This window comes from Neomonachus schauinslandi, chromosome 9, assembly GCF_002201575.2.
Source record: "Neomonachus schauinslandi chromosome 9, ASM220157v2, whole genome shotgun sequence".
In the NCBI taxonomy this organism is placed as follows: domain Eukaryota; kingdom Metazoa; phylum Chordata; class Mammalia; order Carnivora; family Phocidae; genus Neomonachus; species Neomonachus schauinslandi.
In genome coordinates, this window is record NC_058411.1 from 115,302,341 (window position 1) to 115,315,010 (window position 12,670).

Genomic DNA, 12,670 nt, shown 5'->3' on the forward strand with positions numbered 1-12,670 from the left:
AGAAGCAGGCCTCCAGCTGAAAAGGGAGCCCGATGTGGGGCTCGATCCCAGGACCCTGGGATCATGACCTGAGCAGAAGGCAGATGCTTAACGACTGAACCACCCAGACGCCCCAGGAGACTCTTAATCTCAGGAAACAAACTGAGGGTTGCTGGAGTGGAGGGGGGCTGGGAAGGATGGGGTAACTGGGTGATGGACACTGGGGAGGGTATGTGTTTGGTGAGCACTGTGTATTATATCAGATTGATGAATCACAGACCTGTACCCCTGAAACAAATAATACATTTATATGTTAATAATAAAAGGAAAAATATTTAAATGTTCGCACTTGTAGGAAGCTGGACAGCTAAGGAGTAAATCAGACAAGTATAAAATGAGGTCTGTTATGGGGATGGTCATACAACATTGTCATAAAAAATATGGTAGCAGCCTAACTGACCATCAAGAATATTACAGTATGTTATTGTTCAGTGGAATGCAGTACAGTCGCTAGGAGGGCTGAGTCAGAAACGTTTTCCTTTTCTGAACTCTATGGTATGTTTGCACTGTTCTCACTAGGGTTTTAGGCTGCTCCCTCCGATGTTGGTGTCAGTCTCTGTCTTCACACGGCCCAGCCTGTGGGCTGTGTAGGGAAGTGGGGCATGGCCCGCTTCCCCAGGTACGGACACTAGCCCCTGTGGTCTCAGAGCCTTTAGCACTGAGCAGCTGCTGCTTCATTCTGCTGTGAAGCTCTGAGGGGCTGAGGTTTGGGCAGTATCTTCTCTGTATTTTCTGCACGTTCTTCTCACAGGTGCAGAAATGAGCCTATTAACATAATGACATAAAAGGACCACCTGGGTCCCAGTGGTGGCTCTCAGGATGGTGTCAGCATGTCAGTATTCCCTTATGACTAGTCTTTGAAGAGACGGGTCCTTGGCTCACCCTCCTCCTTTCCTCCAACTTCTCCAGGCTCGTGATGTTATCTTCCCTTCAGCCGTCCACTTCTGTCTTAATCACATCACAACACTTTACAAACTAATGTGTCCATTTAAAATTTTCAGCCTGTCAGCCAAGAAGAAAATGATAGATGTCTTAGTGGGATAAGCCAGAGGGTTAAGTAGGGATACACTTGGGAGGAAGGGGAAACCAGTGTTGGCAGAAATAGAAGCTGCCTGTGTTTTGCAAGGAAATGTGGAATTTCAAGCTGAAATTGATGCTATCTCTGTTTTCTGCATTTGGGCGGCGCCATGCGCTCTGCATGTCCCTGGGAGGGGAGATGAGCATGTCCCTGTGAGAAGGTGTGCTCCTAGGATGTTGTAACAGAGCTTTGGTTGGTTTTTGGAGAGGCCTTGCTCTAACAAGATCTGGATGCTGAGAAGGATCCAACCCTGCAGAGGGCCCTGAGGGCCGAGGCTCTGTCATGAGATAGGGGTGGGTGGGGTGTATGGCAGGCAGCTTAGGGCCAAGGTGTGAGGGGGCGGTCAGGAAGCAGACGGAGAATGGTGGCTGGTGGAGAGATGTTACCCTAGTCCAAGCAGGAGGTGGTGCCTTGGACTAAGTAGCGCTGACAGAGATGAAGAGAAGTAGATGCATTCAGGGGATATTTTGGAAGTGGACTTGACTGGACTTGCTGATGACCTGAAGATGGATGGTGAGAGAAAAGGAAGACCCATAGATCTTTCCTAGGTTTCTGGCAGTTGGTGAGTGGAGGTGTCAGTTTTTGAAGTCAGGGAGGGCTAGATTTAGGGAGGTTAAAGGGAAGAGGCCTTCATCCCTAGGGCGTGTGTCCACTCCTCTTCCCAGGTCTGTTTGTGCCACATGTCACAGACCTTGCTGTGAGTGGGGGAGGATGCTGCCGTGCTGAGTGTTCTGGCAGCAGCCAGGCTGGCTTCACAGTTCACTCAGCGGAGGCAAGGGTTGTGGGAGTTGAGAGGGGGTGGGGGGTGGGTTGGAGGATCACGTTGCCCCCCCATTGGTTAGGGTCAGGATTTTCGCTGCTGTATTTTAAGCCTCATGATGATGACCAGGAGTGAAGAAGACCAGGCATCATTGTTCTGTCTGCTGTGTTCTGAGACTACCATTTTTAAAAATATTAAGTAATGTTTTTTTTTTTCTACAGATAATGAGTTGCAGTCATAGTCTCAGGGGTCACTCAGCAAGTGTTTCCTTTGCATGCGCTGTGACCTGGGCTGTGCCTGGCCTCGGTCAGGGAGGAAGGTTCTTGGTGCAGCAGGATGTGAGTGTAGGCCTTGCTCCAGAGAGGCCTGAAGGTGTTGGCTGGGCACTGGGGTGCAGACAGGCACCAAGAGCCAAGAGCCAGAATCGCCTGATCTGGGCAAGGAAAGGGCACTCCCGCAGGTTTGGGAGTATGACCAGTGAGGCACAGAGGGTAGAGAGGAGGCTGAAGCTGTTGAGGCACAGACAGGTAGCCTCAGGCACCTGCCCTCTTCCCTCCTCCCACTTGACCAGAGATTTCTCACCTGCAGAGGAGAACCCCCAGTGGCACTTGCTTCAGAGAAGGGAAGTGGGAGATGAAAGCACCTGGCTCAGTGCTGCCACTGGGAAGCCCCTCAGCTCAGACAGGTGATGCTTATGGTGGGACATGAGGCCCAGGCAGTTAACAGACTCTGCCTTATCCCCACATCCAGGTGACACCCACACTCTGTGGACCCCGAGAGAAACCTGTTCTCATGTTCTGTGAGCTGCTGGTTGAGTGAAGCTGGCCACAAGTGTAGACCAGCTTGCCTAATACCAGCTTGCCTTTTAATCTCAGGGCAGTTGAGGCCAGGACACAGATCAGGAGCCAGGGGGCTGCCACCCCCACATGGCCTACACGAGGACACCTTTTAATGTTCCTAACCCATACTTCCCTAATCCTCTGTTCTTTTTTTTTTTTTAAAGACTTTATTTATTCATTTGACAGAGACAGAGACAGCGAGAGCAGGAACACAAGCAGGGGGAGTGGGAGAGGGAGAAGCAGGCTTCCCGCTGAGCCGGGAGCCCGATGTGGGACTCGATCCCAGGACCCTGGGATCATGACCTGAGCCGAAGGCAGTCGCTTAACCAACTGAGCCACCCAGGCGCCCCCCTAATCCTTTGTTCTTTAGAGTGTGAACCTTTCATTTCTGTTGTCTTGCTCACCTTCATTCCTCTCACTACAGATGGCAACTTGAACTTGACCGTGCTAGGACCATGCCCTTGGAAAATGGGCATACACTGTGATTCTGGCTGGTATATGGGTGCAGGCTGCCCACCTCCTCCAACCCTACAAAAAGGCATGAGGTGGACAATTTCTTTTTGAGGGGGTAGGGGGAGGGGCAGAGGGAGAGAGAGAATCTCAAGCAGACTCTGCGCTGAGCACAAAGCCCAGTGTGGGGCTCAGTCTTACCACCCTGAGATCATGACCTGATCCAAAATCAAGAGTCGGACGCTTAACTGACTGAAGCACCCAGGCACTCCAAGGTGGATAATTTTTAAAAGAATTAGATTAAATAGGGGCACCTGGGTAGCTCAGTCGGTAAAGCATTTGACTTAGGTTCAGGTCATTATCTCAGGGTCCTGGGATTAAGCCATGTTGTTACAAATGGCAAGATTTCATTCTTTCTCTTTTTATTTAAATTCTAGTTAGTTAACATGCAGTGTAATATTAGTTTCATGTGTACAATTTAGTGATTCAACACTTCATACATCACTGTGTGCTCATCACAACAGGGGCCCTGCTTAATCCCCATCGCCTATTTAACCCATCCCACCCCCCCCACCCCCCCACCACTTCGCCTCCAGTAACCCTCAGTTTGTTCTCAATAGTTAAGAGTCTGTTTTCTGGTTTGCCTCTATTTTTTGCCCCCTATGTGCATCTGTTTTCTTTCTTTTTTTTTTTTTTAAAGGAAGAAGTCACCCCTTTTATTTCTGTGTCTTTGCCTGAACTGTTCATCTTATCTTTTCTTCTCCTATTCTTGGACTGAGTAATACACCAAGGGATCCCCTGGTTTTCAGTCCAACAGACTCAGAATGATTTACACCACCATCTTTCCTGTGTCTCAGGCTCATTGAGGACAGAGCCTGGGACTTCTCAGTCTCTATTATCATGGGATCTAATTATACACGTTCGTTCTGCAGGTGAAATTTTAGCTGGAAATGAATGAGAGTTACACGCATCTGTTTTATTTCTTAAATTCCACGCATGAGTGAAACCAAATGGTGTTTGTCTTTCTCTGACTGGTATTTTCGCTTAGCATAATACTCTCTAGCTCCATCCAAGTTGTTGCAAATGGTAAGATTTCATTCTTTTTTATGGCTGAGTGATATTCCATTGTGTGTATGTGTGTATATATATATGTATATACACACACACCACATCTTCTTTATCCATTCATCATGGATATTTGGGCCCTTTCCCTAGCTTGGCTATTGAGGACATTGCTGCTATAAACATCAGGGTGCATGTGCCCCATCAAATCACTGTGTTTGTATCCTTTGGATAAATATCTAGTAATGTAATTGCTAGGTCCTAGGGTAGTTCGATTTTTAACTTTTTGAGGAACCTCCATACTGGTTTCCAGAGTGCCTGCACCAGTTTGCACTCCCACCATCAGTGTAAGAGGGTTCCCCTTTCTCCACTTCCTCTCCAACATTTGTTGTTTCCTTTGTTGTTGATTTTAGCCATTCTGACTGGTGTGAGGTGGTATCTCATTGAAGTTTTGACTTGTATTTCCCTGATGATGAGTAATTTTGAGCATTTTTTTTCTTTTTTTTTAAATTTTTAATTGTTATGTTAATCACCATACATTACATCATTAGTCTTTGATGTAGTGTTCCATGATTCATTGTTTGTGCCTAACACCCAGTGCTCCATGCAGAACGTGCCCTCTTTAATACCCATCACCAGGCTAACCCATCCTCCCACCCCCCTCCCCTCTAGAACCCTCAGTTTGTTTTTCAGAGTCCATCGTCTCTCATGGTTCGTCTCCCCCTCCAATTTCTCCCCCTTCATTCTTCCCTTCCTGCTATCTTCTTCTTTTTTTTTTTTCTTAACATATATTGCATTATTTGTTTCAGAGGTATAGATCTGTGATTCAACAGTCTTGCACAATTCACAGCGTTGAGCATCTTTTTATGTGTCTGTAGCCATCTATATGTCTTCTTTGGAAAACTGTTCATGTCTTCTGCCCATTTTTTAACTGGATTATTTGTTTTTTGGGTGTTGAGTATTATAAGTTCTTTATATATTTTGGATATTAAGCCTTTATCAGATGTGTTATTTGCACATACCTTCTCCAGTTTCAAAGGTGCCTTTTAGTTTTGTTCATTGTTTCCTTTGCTATGCAGAAGCTTTTTGTCTTGATGAAGTCCCAATAGTTTATTTTTGCTTTTGTTTCCCTTGCCTCAGGAGACATATCTAGTAAGAATTTGCTACAACTGAGGTCAAAGAGGTTTCTGCCTGTGTTCTCTAGGATTTTGATGAATTCCTGTTTCACATTGAGGTCTTTCATCCATTTTGAGTTTACTTTTGTGTATGCTGTAAGACAGTGGTCCAGTTTCATTCTTCTGCGTGTGGCTGTCCAGTTTTACCAACACCATTTGTTGAAGAGACTGTCTTTTTTCTATTGAATATTCTTTACTGCTTTGTCGAAGATTAGTTGACCATGTAGTCGTCAGTCCATTTCTGGGTTTTCTATTCTGTTCCATTGATCTACGTTTCTATTTTGTGCCAGTACCATAATGTCTAGATTATAAAGCTTTGTACTGTAACTTGAAGTCCGGAATTGTGATGCCTCCAGCTTTGCTTTTCTTTTTCAAGATTGCTTTGGCTATTTGGGGTCTTTTATGGTTCCATATGTCCATTTGCATGATAAATATTTCTCCATCCCCTCATTTCAATCTGCAGGTATCTTTAGGTCTAAAATGAGTCTCTTGTAAAAAAAAAAATAAAGAAAAAGAAAGAAAAAATTTAAAAGCAAGTAAATAAAATGAGTATCTTATAGGCAGCATAGAGATGGGTCTTGTTTTTTTAATCCATTATAATAGCATATGTCTTTCGATTGGAACATTTAGTCCATTTATATTCAGAGTAATTGTTGATAGATATGTATTTAGTACCTAGTTTTTACTTGTTTTGTCATTGTTTTTGGAGATTTTTTCCATTCCTTTCTAGTCTTTGTTGCTTTTTGTCTTTCCTTCCCACTCAAAGAGTCTCTTAATATTTCTTGCAGGGCTAGATTGGTGGTCACGAACTCCTTCAGTTTTTGTTTTCTGGGAAACTCTTTTATCTCCTCCTATTGTGAATGCTAGCCTTCCTGGATAGAGTATTCTTGGCTGCAGATTTTTCACACTCATCACATTGAATTTATCATGCCAGTCCCTTCTGGCTTGCCATGTTTCTACAAAGAGTCTGCTGCTAACCTTACGGGTCTTCCTTGTAAGTTAGGGACTTCCTTTGTCTTGCTGCATTTAGGATTTTTTTCTTTATCACTATATTTTGCAAATTTATTTATAATATGACTTGGCCTGCTTTTATTGATTTTGATGCAGCTTCTCTGGTTTTTAAAGCCCAAAGTTACGGGGATTAGTTCTCCCCACGTGAGTTCCCTGGTGCCTGTTTCTCTGCCCTCTTTGGACACGCAGCTCCCTCTTCTTGCGGTCAGCCTCCCTCTGCCTTTCTGACCTTCCTAATATTTCAGATGTAACTTCTTTATGTTTCATCGTGGAGTTTGTTCTTCCAGTCTTCAGATCGCTCTCTGAAGCGATTGACTTGGAAGTGGATGATATCTTGGAGATGGGATGGGGGTGAGCCGAGGGTCCTCCTCCAGCATCTTCCCAAGCTCCTGAGGCCATTAGATATCACTGATGCTTTTTATGGTTTCCTTTTGAAACATTAAAATTTATTATCAAGCAAAAAACTCACACCAAATCCTAGCATTTAAATGCACATTGTGGTGCTTTAAGGAGGAGTTAGGAAGAGGAAGGTGTATCTAAGCTGATGATCAAAATATGCCCCTTTCGAGTGGGATTGTGGTTGTAGGCAGGGGTTGTAGGCTTGGGCACAGGATGGGCACTTGGCAGGGCTTCCAAGCTGGTCAGTGTTTGGTAATTGTTTAGTCCCAGACTTTGTGTTTTTGGGTTCTAGGACCACCCACACATTTTGCTTATCCAGAAGGACTCATAGACTCAGTCAGTTGTACTCACAGCTATAGTTCCTTATTGCTGAAGGATACAAAGCAGGACCAGTAAGCGAAAAAGACGCATCAGTTGGTGATCGAACCAGGCACAGGCTACCAAAGATGTCCCTCATGGGGATTGCATGGGACATGCAGTTTTTCTGCCCAGAGAACAGAAGCCCACTCAATTGCTCATGTCCAAGGCTTTCACTAGGGCTGGGTACATAGGCACATGCCTCCTGTCTTGACTATTCACAGTTATTAAAACTCCAGAACCCCCAGAAGGAAAGGAGCCCCCATAAATCACTACTTGTACATCCTACCTAGACAAGTTGTATAGCATGGTTAAATGTCCCAGTAGTAGAAAACAACCTTATCAGTTGGTAACATTCCAAGGGCTGAATTTCCAGGAATTGCAAGCAGGCCTCCTGAAGATACTCAAGAGCTGCTGTGCTGATTCTTCTGAATCCCTTTCTGATGTGGTTTTTGGTGTATATAGAGGAAATATTTAAGACAATGATAAAGGGGGCAAGGGGAGGATTCGGGGAACCTAAATGGAGGTGAGGTTGATACACTTCAATCGAAGTGGTAAAATGTTGATAACAGTGGATTGTGATAACTCATATAATGTATAATATAAGACCTAGAACAACCACTAACACATCTCTGTGAAGAGATACTCTTGAAACTACTATAGGTCAATCACAGTGAAATTCTAGAAAATGTTGAAGTGACCCAGAAGAAGTCAGGAAGCATGAAACAGACCGTACTTAGATATCAATAATTAGATTATGTATAATTACTAAATGTAAATGTACTAAATGTAAGTGGTCTAAATACAGTGAAAATACTGAGGTTTGGCAGAGTGGATTTAAAAAGCATGATTGAACAAGAAGCGTACTTCAAATTAATGATATTGGTACGTTGAAAGTAAAAGGATAGATAAAGATATATTATGCAAACATTAATCAGAAGAAAGGAGTGACTGTATTAATATAAGATAAAGTAAGGACGCCTGGGTGGCTCAGTTGGTTAAGCATCTGCCTTCGACTCAGGTCATGATCCCAGGGTCCTGAGATCAAGTCCCGAATCGGGCTCTCTGCTCAGTGGGAAGCCTGCTTCTCCCTCTGCGTGCCGCTCCCCCTGCTTATGCTCTCTCTCTCTCTGACAAATAAATAAATCTTAAAAAAAAAAAAAAAGAAATCTAAAAAGAAAGTAAACATTTTTAAAAAATAAGATAAAGTAGATTTTGAAGCAAAGACTATTAATCAGAGACCAAGAGAGACATTATATAATAGGATCAAGCAACCAAGAAAATATGGCAATCCTAAATGTTTGTGTACCAAACAACAGAACTTCAAAATACTTGAAGCAAATACTGACATAAATGAGAGAAATGAACAAGTCCACAATTATAGTTGGGGAATTCAACATTCTTCTTAGTCATCAATAAAGTCAGTAGACAGAAAATCAGCAACAATAAAGAACTAAACGGCATCAACCAAAAGGATATTGTTGACGTGTAGAACACTCCACCCAACAACATCAGAACATACATTGTTTTCAAGTGCCCATGGAGCGTTCCCCCCCAGATAGACCATATTCTGGGCCATAAAACAAACCTCAAGAAAATTAAAAGAGTTCTCTGACCATAGTGGACTCAAACTAGAAATCAGTAATAAAAAGATGACAAGAAAATCTCCAAAGACTTGAAATTAATACATTTCTATATGATCCATGGGTCAAGAGGAAGTCTGAAGGGAAATTGTTTTAGAAGACACCTAACTAAATGAAATGCAAATATATCCGCATTTGTGGGATGCCGCTGAAGAAGTGCTGACACGGAAACACACAGTACTGAATGCTTATTAGGGGTCCTCCTGCCTAGTGGGCGCCATGTCCTTAGACAAGCTTGGAGGTCCCCTCCTGCAGGAAACCACCCTGATTACCTTTGTCACCTACTCCCCCTGTGGGGGCCGCTGTCTCCAGCTCCCTTCGTGTCCCTGAGAAGACAGTTCCCTGCTCCGTCACTCTCTGTCCTCAGATGTCTCCCCCTGGAGACTGGGAGCAGCTCCGAGGATGCAGCAGTGAGGATGTGCTTGTTTCTCATTCCAGGACCTCAGATGGCTTCTGTGGAACTGGCAGTTTGATAAATCTTTGAAATTTGTTTCTTTTTTCTGTTTTAATAAGCTTGCTTGTCATGTCTTCATGTTGAAGACATAAATACCAGTAAGGGCAAGTCTCACAAATTCTCTGGTGTTCTCCACCTTAAGGGCACTGTATATTGAATGCATCTTTGGTGCAGCAATTCTTCATCTTGTGTGCACAGTAAGCACGTTGAGAACTCTGGAGATTTCATGAAGCACTTACATTCTTTATCCCCCAGGCTTTGAACTTGGCGTACTCTAGCATTTATGGCAGCTACCGGAACTTCGTGGGGCCTCCTCACTTCCAGGTCATCTGCCGGCTGCTCGGCTACCAGGGCATTGCAGTGGTCATGGAGGAGCTGCTGAAGGTCGTGAAGAGCCTGGTAGGTTTCCCTCCATGGACCTCCTTTACATGGTGAAGGGTTCTGCACCCAATTGTGATGTGGGGAGGGGCATAAAGGATTCAGACACTCCACTGAGCAATTCTTGGGTACCAGCTGGGTGTCCTTCAGTTCAGCTCAATTCTAGCACTGTTTACATGGAGGTAGGTAGCATCAGATCCCACAGTTTAAGGGCTTTCCCCCACAAGACTGCCCTGCGCCCACTCCCACTCAGTCTCCAGTGTAATTTGTCACCTGTGCCTTTGACCCACTGGCTATAAATCAGAGGTTTCTACAGCCCCCTCCTTGGGTTCAGTTATCTGCTAGGACAGCTCACAAAACTCAGGAAACCAGTTTACTCACTAGATTACCAGTTTGTTACAAAGGATACAAATCAACAGCCAGATGAAGAGATACATAGCTAGAGGTCCCGAAGAAAGGAGCTTCTGTCCTCATGCAGTTTGGGTGCCCTCACGGGGACCTGTGGAACTGTTGCAGTTTCCCAACTTGTAGGCTCCCCAAACCCCACCCTATTAGGTTTTTATGGGGGTTTCACTACATCAGCAGGACTGATTAAATCATTGGCCTTTGGTGACTGAATGAACCTCTAGCCCCTTCCCCGTCCCCAGGAGTCTGGGGGTGGGTCTAAAAGTCCCAAATCTTACCATGGGGTTGGTTCTCCTGGCAACCAGCTCCCATTGGTGGGTGCTTTCCAAAAGTCACCTCATTAACATAACCAGAGACACCTTGAAGGCTCTCTTAGGATAATTTGAAGGGTTTCAGGGGCTCTGTGCCAGGAACAGGTACAAGACTGAATACTAAAAATATGTATTTTTTGTTATAAATCACAGTATCACACGCAGCCTTGAATTCACTGGGGTGGAAAAGCCAGGTCCATGTTATTTTAACTAATTCACAGAAAAAGTTAAGTGCCAAAATACAGATTTCCTTTTAAGAAAATGTGGCCTTTATATGCAAAAGTAGTCTTCCCCACCCCCTTACAGGGCTGATGGTGTGTGCCTTTCCTGGGTACCAGGGGTTAAACTGTGAATAAAGGATTCAGACACTCATCTGTGTAACTTCAGATTGAGGTCAGAAGTTTTGTGCAGAAGTCTTTTTGGAAAGAGTAAGTGAGAAAATGATGTTTGTAGGTTATCATAGATTAAGTTTTCTTTTCTTTTTTTTAAGATTTTATATAAGGGGCGCCTGGGTGGCTCAGTCATTAAGCGTCTGGCTTCGGCTCAGGTCATGATCCCAGGGTCCTAGGATCGAGCCCCACATCTGGCTCCCTGCTCAGCGGGAAGCCTGCTTCTCCCTTTCCCACTCCCCCTGCTGTGTTCCCTCTCTCTCTGTCAAAAAATAAAATCTTAAAAAAAAAAAAGATTTTATTTAAAAAATAAATACCAGAGAGAAAGTGAGCAAGCACACCAGCAGGGGGAGTGGCAGGCAGAGGGAGAAGCAGGCTTCCCGCTGAACAGGGAGCCCAATGTGAGACTCGATCCCAGGACCCTGGGATCATGACCTGAGCTGAAGGCAGATGCTTAACTGACTGAGTCACCCAGGCATCCCTAGATTTAGTTTTCTTTCTTTTTTTTTTTAAGATTTTATTTATTTGAGAGAGAATGAGAGAGAGACAGCACGTGAGATGGGGGAGGGTCAGAGGGAGAAGCAGGCTCCCCACCGAGCAAGGAGCCCGATGCAGGACTCGATCCTGGGACTCCAGGATCGTGACCTGAGCCGAAGGCAGTTGCTTAACCAACTGAGCCACCCAGGCGCCCTAGATTTAGTTTTCTATGTGTTATTTCTGTTAACTGAGAAAGAACTTCATAAAATCTTAATCTTTTCCCATTATTTTAGTCATTTTTAAAAAAGGTTTCATTTGTTTATTTGAGAAAGAGAGCATGAGCGGGGGGAGGGACAGAGGCAAAGGGAGAAGCACACTCCTCGCTGAGCAGGGAGCCCGATGTGGGGCTCAATTCCAGGACTCCGGGATCATGACCTGAGCCAAAGGCAAACGCTTAACAGACTGAGCCACCCAGATGCCCCTATTTTAATTGTCTTTCTGTGATTGAGCCTATTTCTTTAAGATTCTTTAAGGTCTTTTCCATCCTTAAAGCTGAATTTGTGGCCACATAGTTAAAGTGGCAATCCATCAAGGAGATGATATGATTATTAACAATGTAAAGCAAAAGCTGACAGAATTCTAAGAAGTTGACAAAATTCTTTTTGGATCAGAAATCAATTAGAATATATAAAAGTTGAGTCTTTTGACACAGCCATGACTACATGACCCACTTGGTCTCTGTTAGGACCTTCAGCTAAAGCCTCTGCCCCAAAACACATAACTTGGAAGCTGTTAGGTGCATGAGGTGACAGAGTCCGGTGTTGGAGCTGCACCAAGTCCAACAGAGGAATACAGAAACCACCCTGTGAGGATGTTTGCTTCCCCAGGGTCACTGTGCTCACCAAAGTTGGATGCAACTTGAGCTCCTCGCCCTCCCGTTGTCACATCTCAGACCGTTTGCCTCCTGAGAGAGGAATTGTGTTTTAGAACATGCATTTAAGTCACCCTGGCGGGGGTTGTTTTCGTTCTGTGGATAGGATTTCCTTTCCCAGCCAAAGTGATTTTCAGTCCTGCTCATTGCCATGTGTTTTACTAACAGACTCCTTTTTAGAAGCCCCATGCAGCACTCACAACCTCTGGGACAGTGGCGGCCAGTGGCTGATGCAGCCTCTCTCTCCTGCAGCTGCAAGGCACAATCCTGCAGTACGTGAAGACGCTGATGGAGGTGATGCCCAAGATCTGCCGCCTGCCCCGGCATGAGTATGGCTCTCCTGGTGAGTGCAGCGCCTCCCGGGGCTGCAGGTGTTCAGACTGCAGCCTGGGAAAGCAAGTCAGAATTTACTGATAAGGATAGGATCTGCTTTCCCTAGGTGGGAGGAGGCCGGGAATCCAATCAAAGTCTGATTGTTTCCAGTAGAACCAACCAGCCAGCCTTCCAGCTGG

The 12,670-nt window shown here is 44.8% G+C and overlaps 1 protein-coding gene across 2 annotated transcripts in view; it reads left to right on the plus strand.

Annotated features, from left to right (window-relative positions):
- CYFIP1 (cytoplasmic FMR1 interacting protein 1) overlaps positions 1-12,670 on the plus strand; it is a 134,955-nt gene that overhangs the window by 94,363 nt on the left and 27,922 nt on the right. For both annotated transcript variants that reach the window (XM_021680622.1, XM_021680620.1), the window contains exons 25-26: positions 9,523-9,666; positions 12,411-12,501. In XM_021680622.1, the coding sequence (XP_021536297.1) occupies positions 9,523-9,666; positions 12,411-12,501 (235 nt within the window). The remainder of the gene's footprint in view (positions 1-9,522; positions 9,667-12,410; positions 12,502-12,670) is intronic.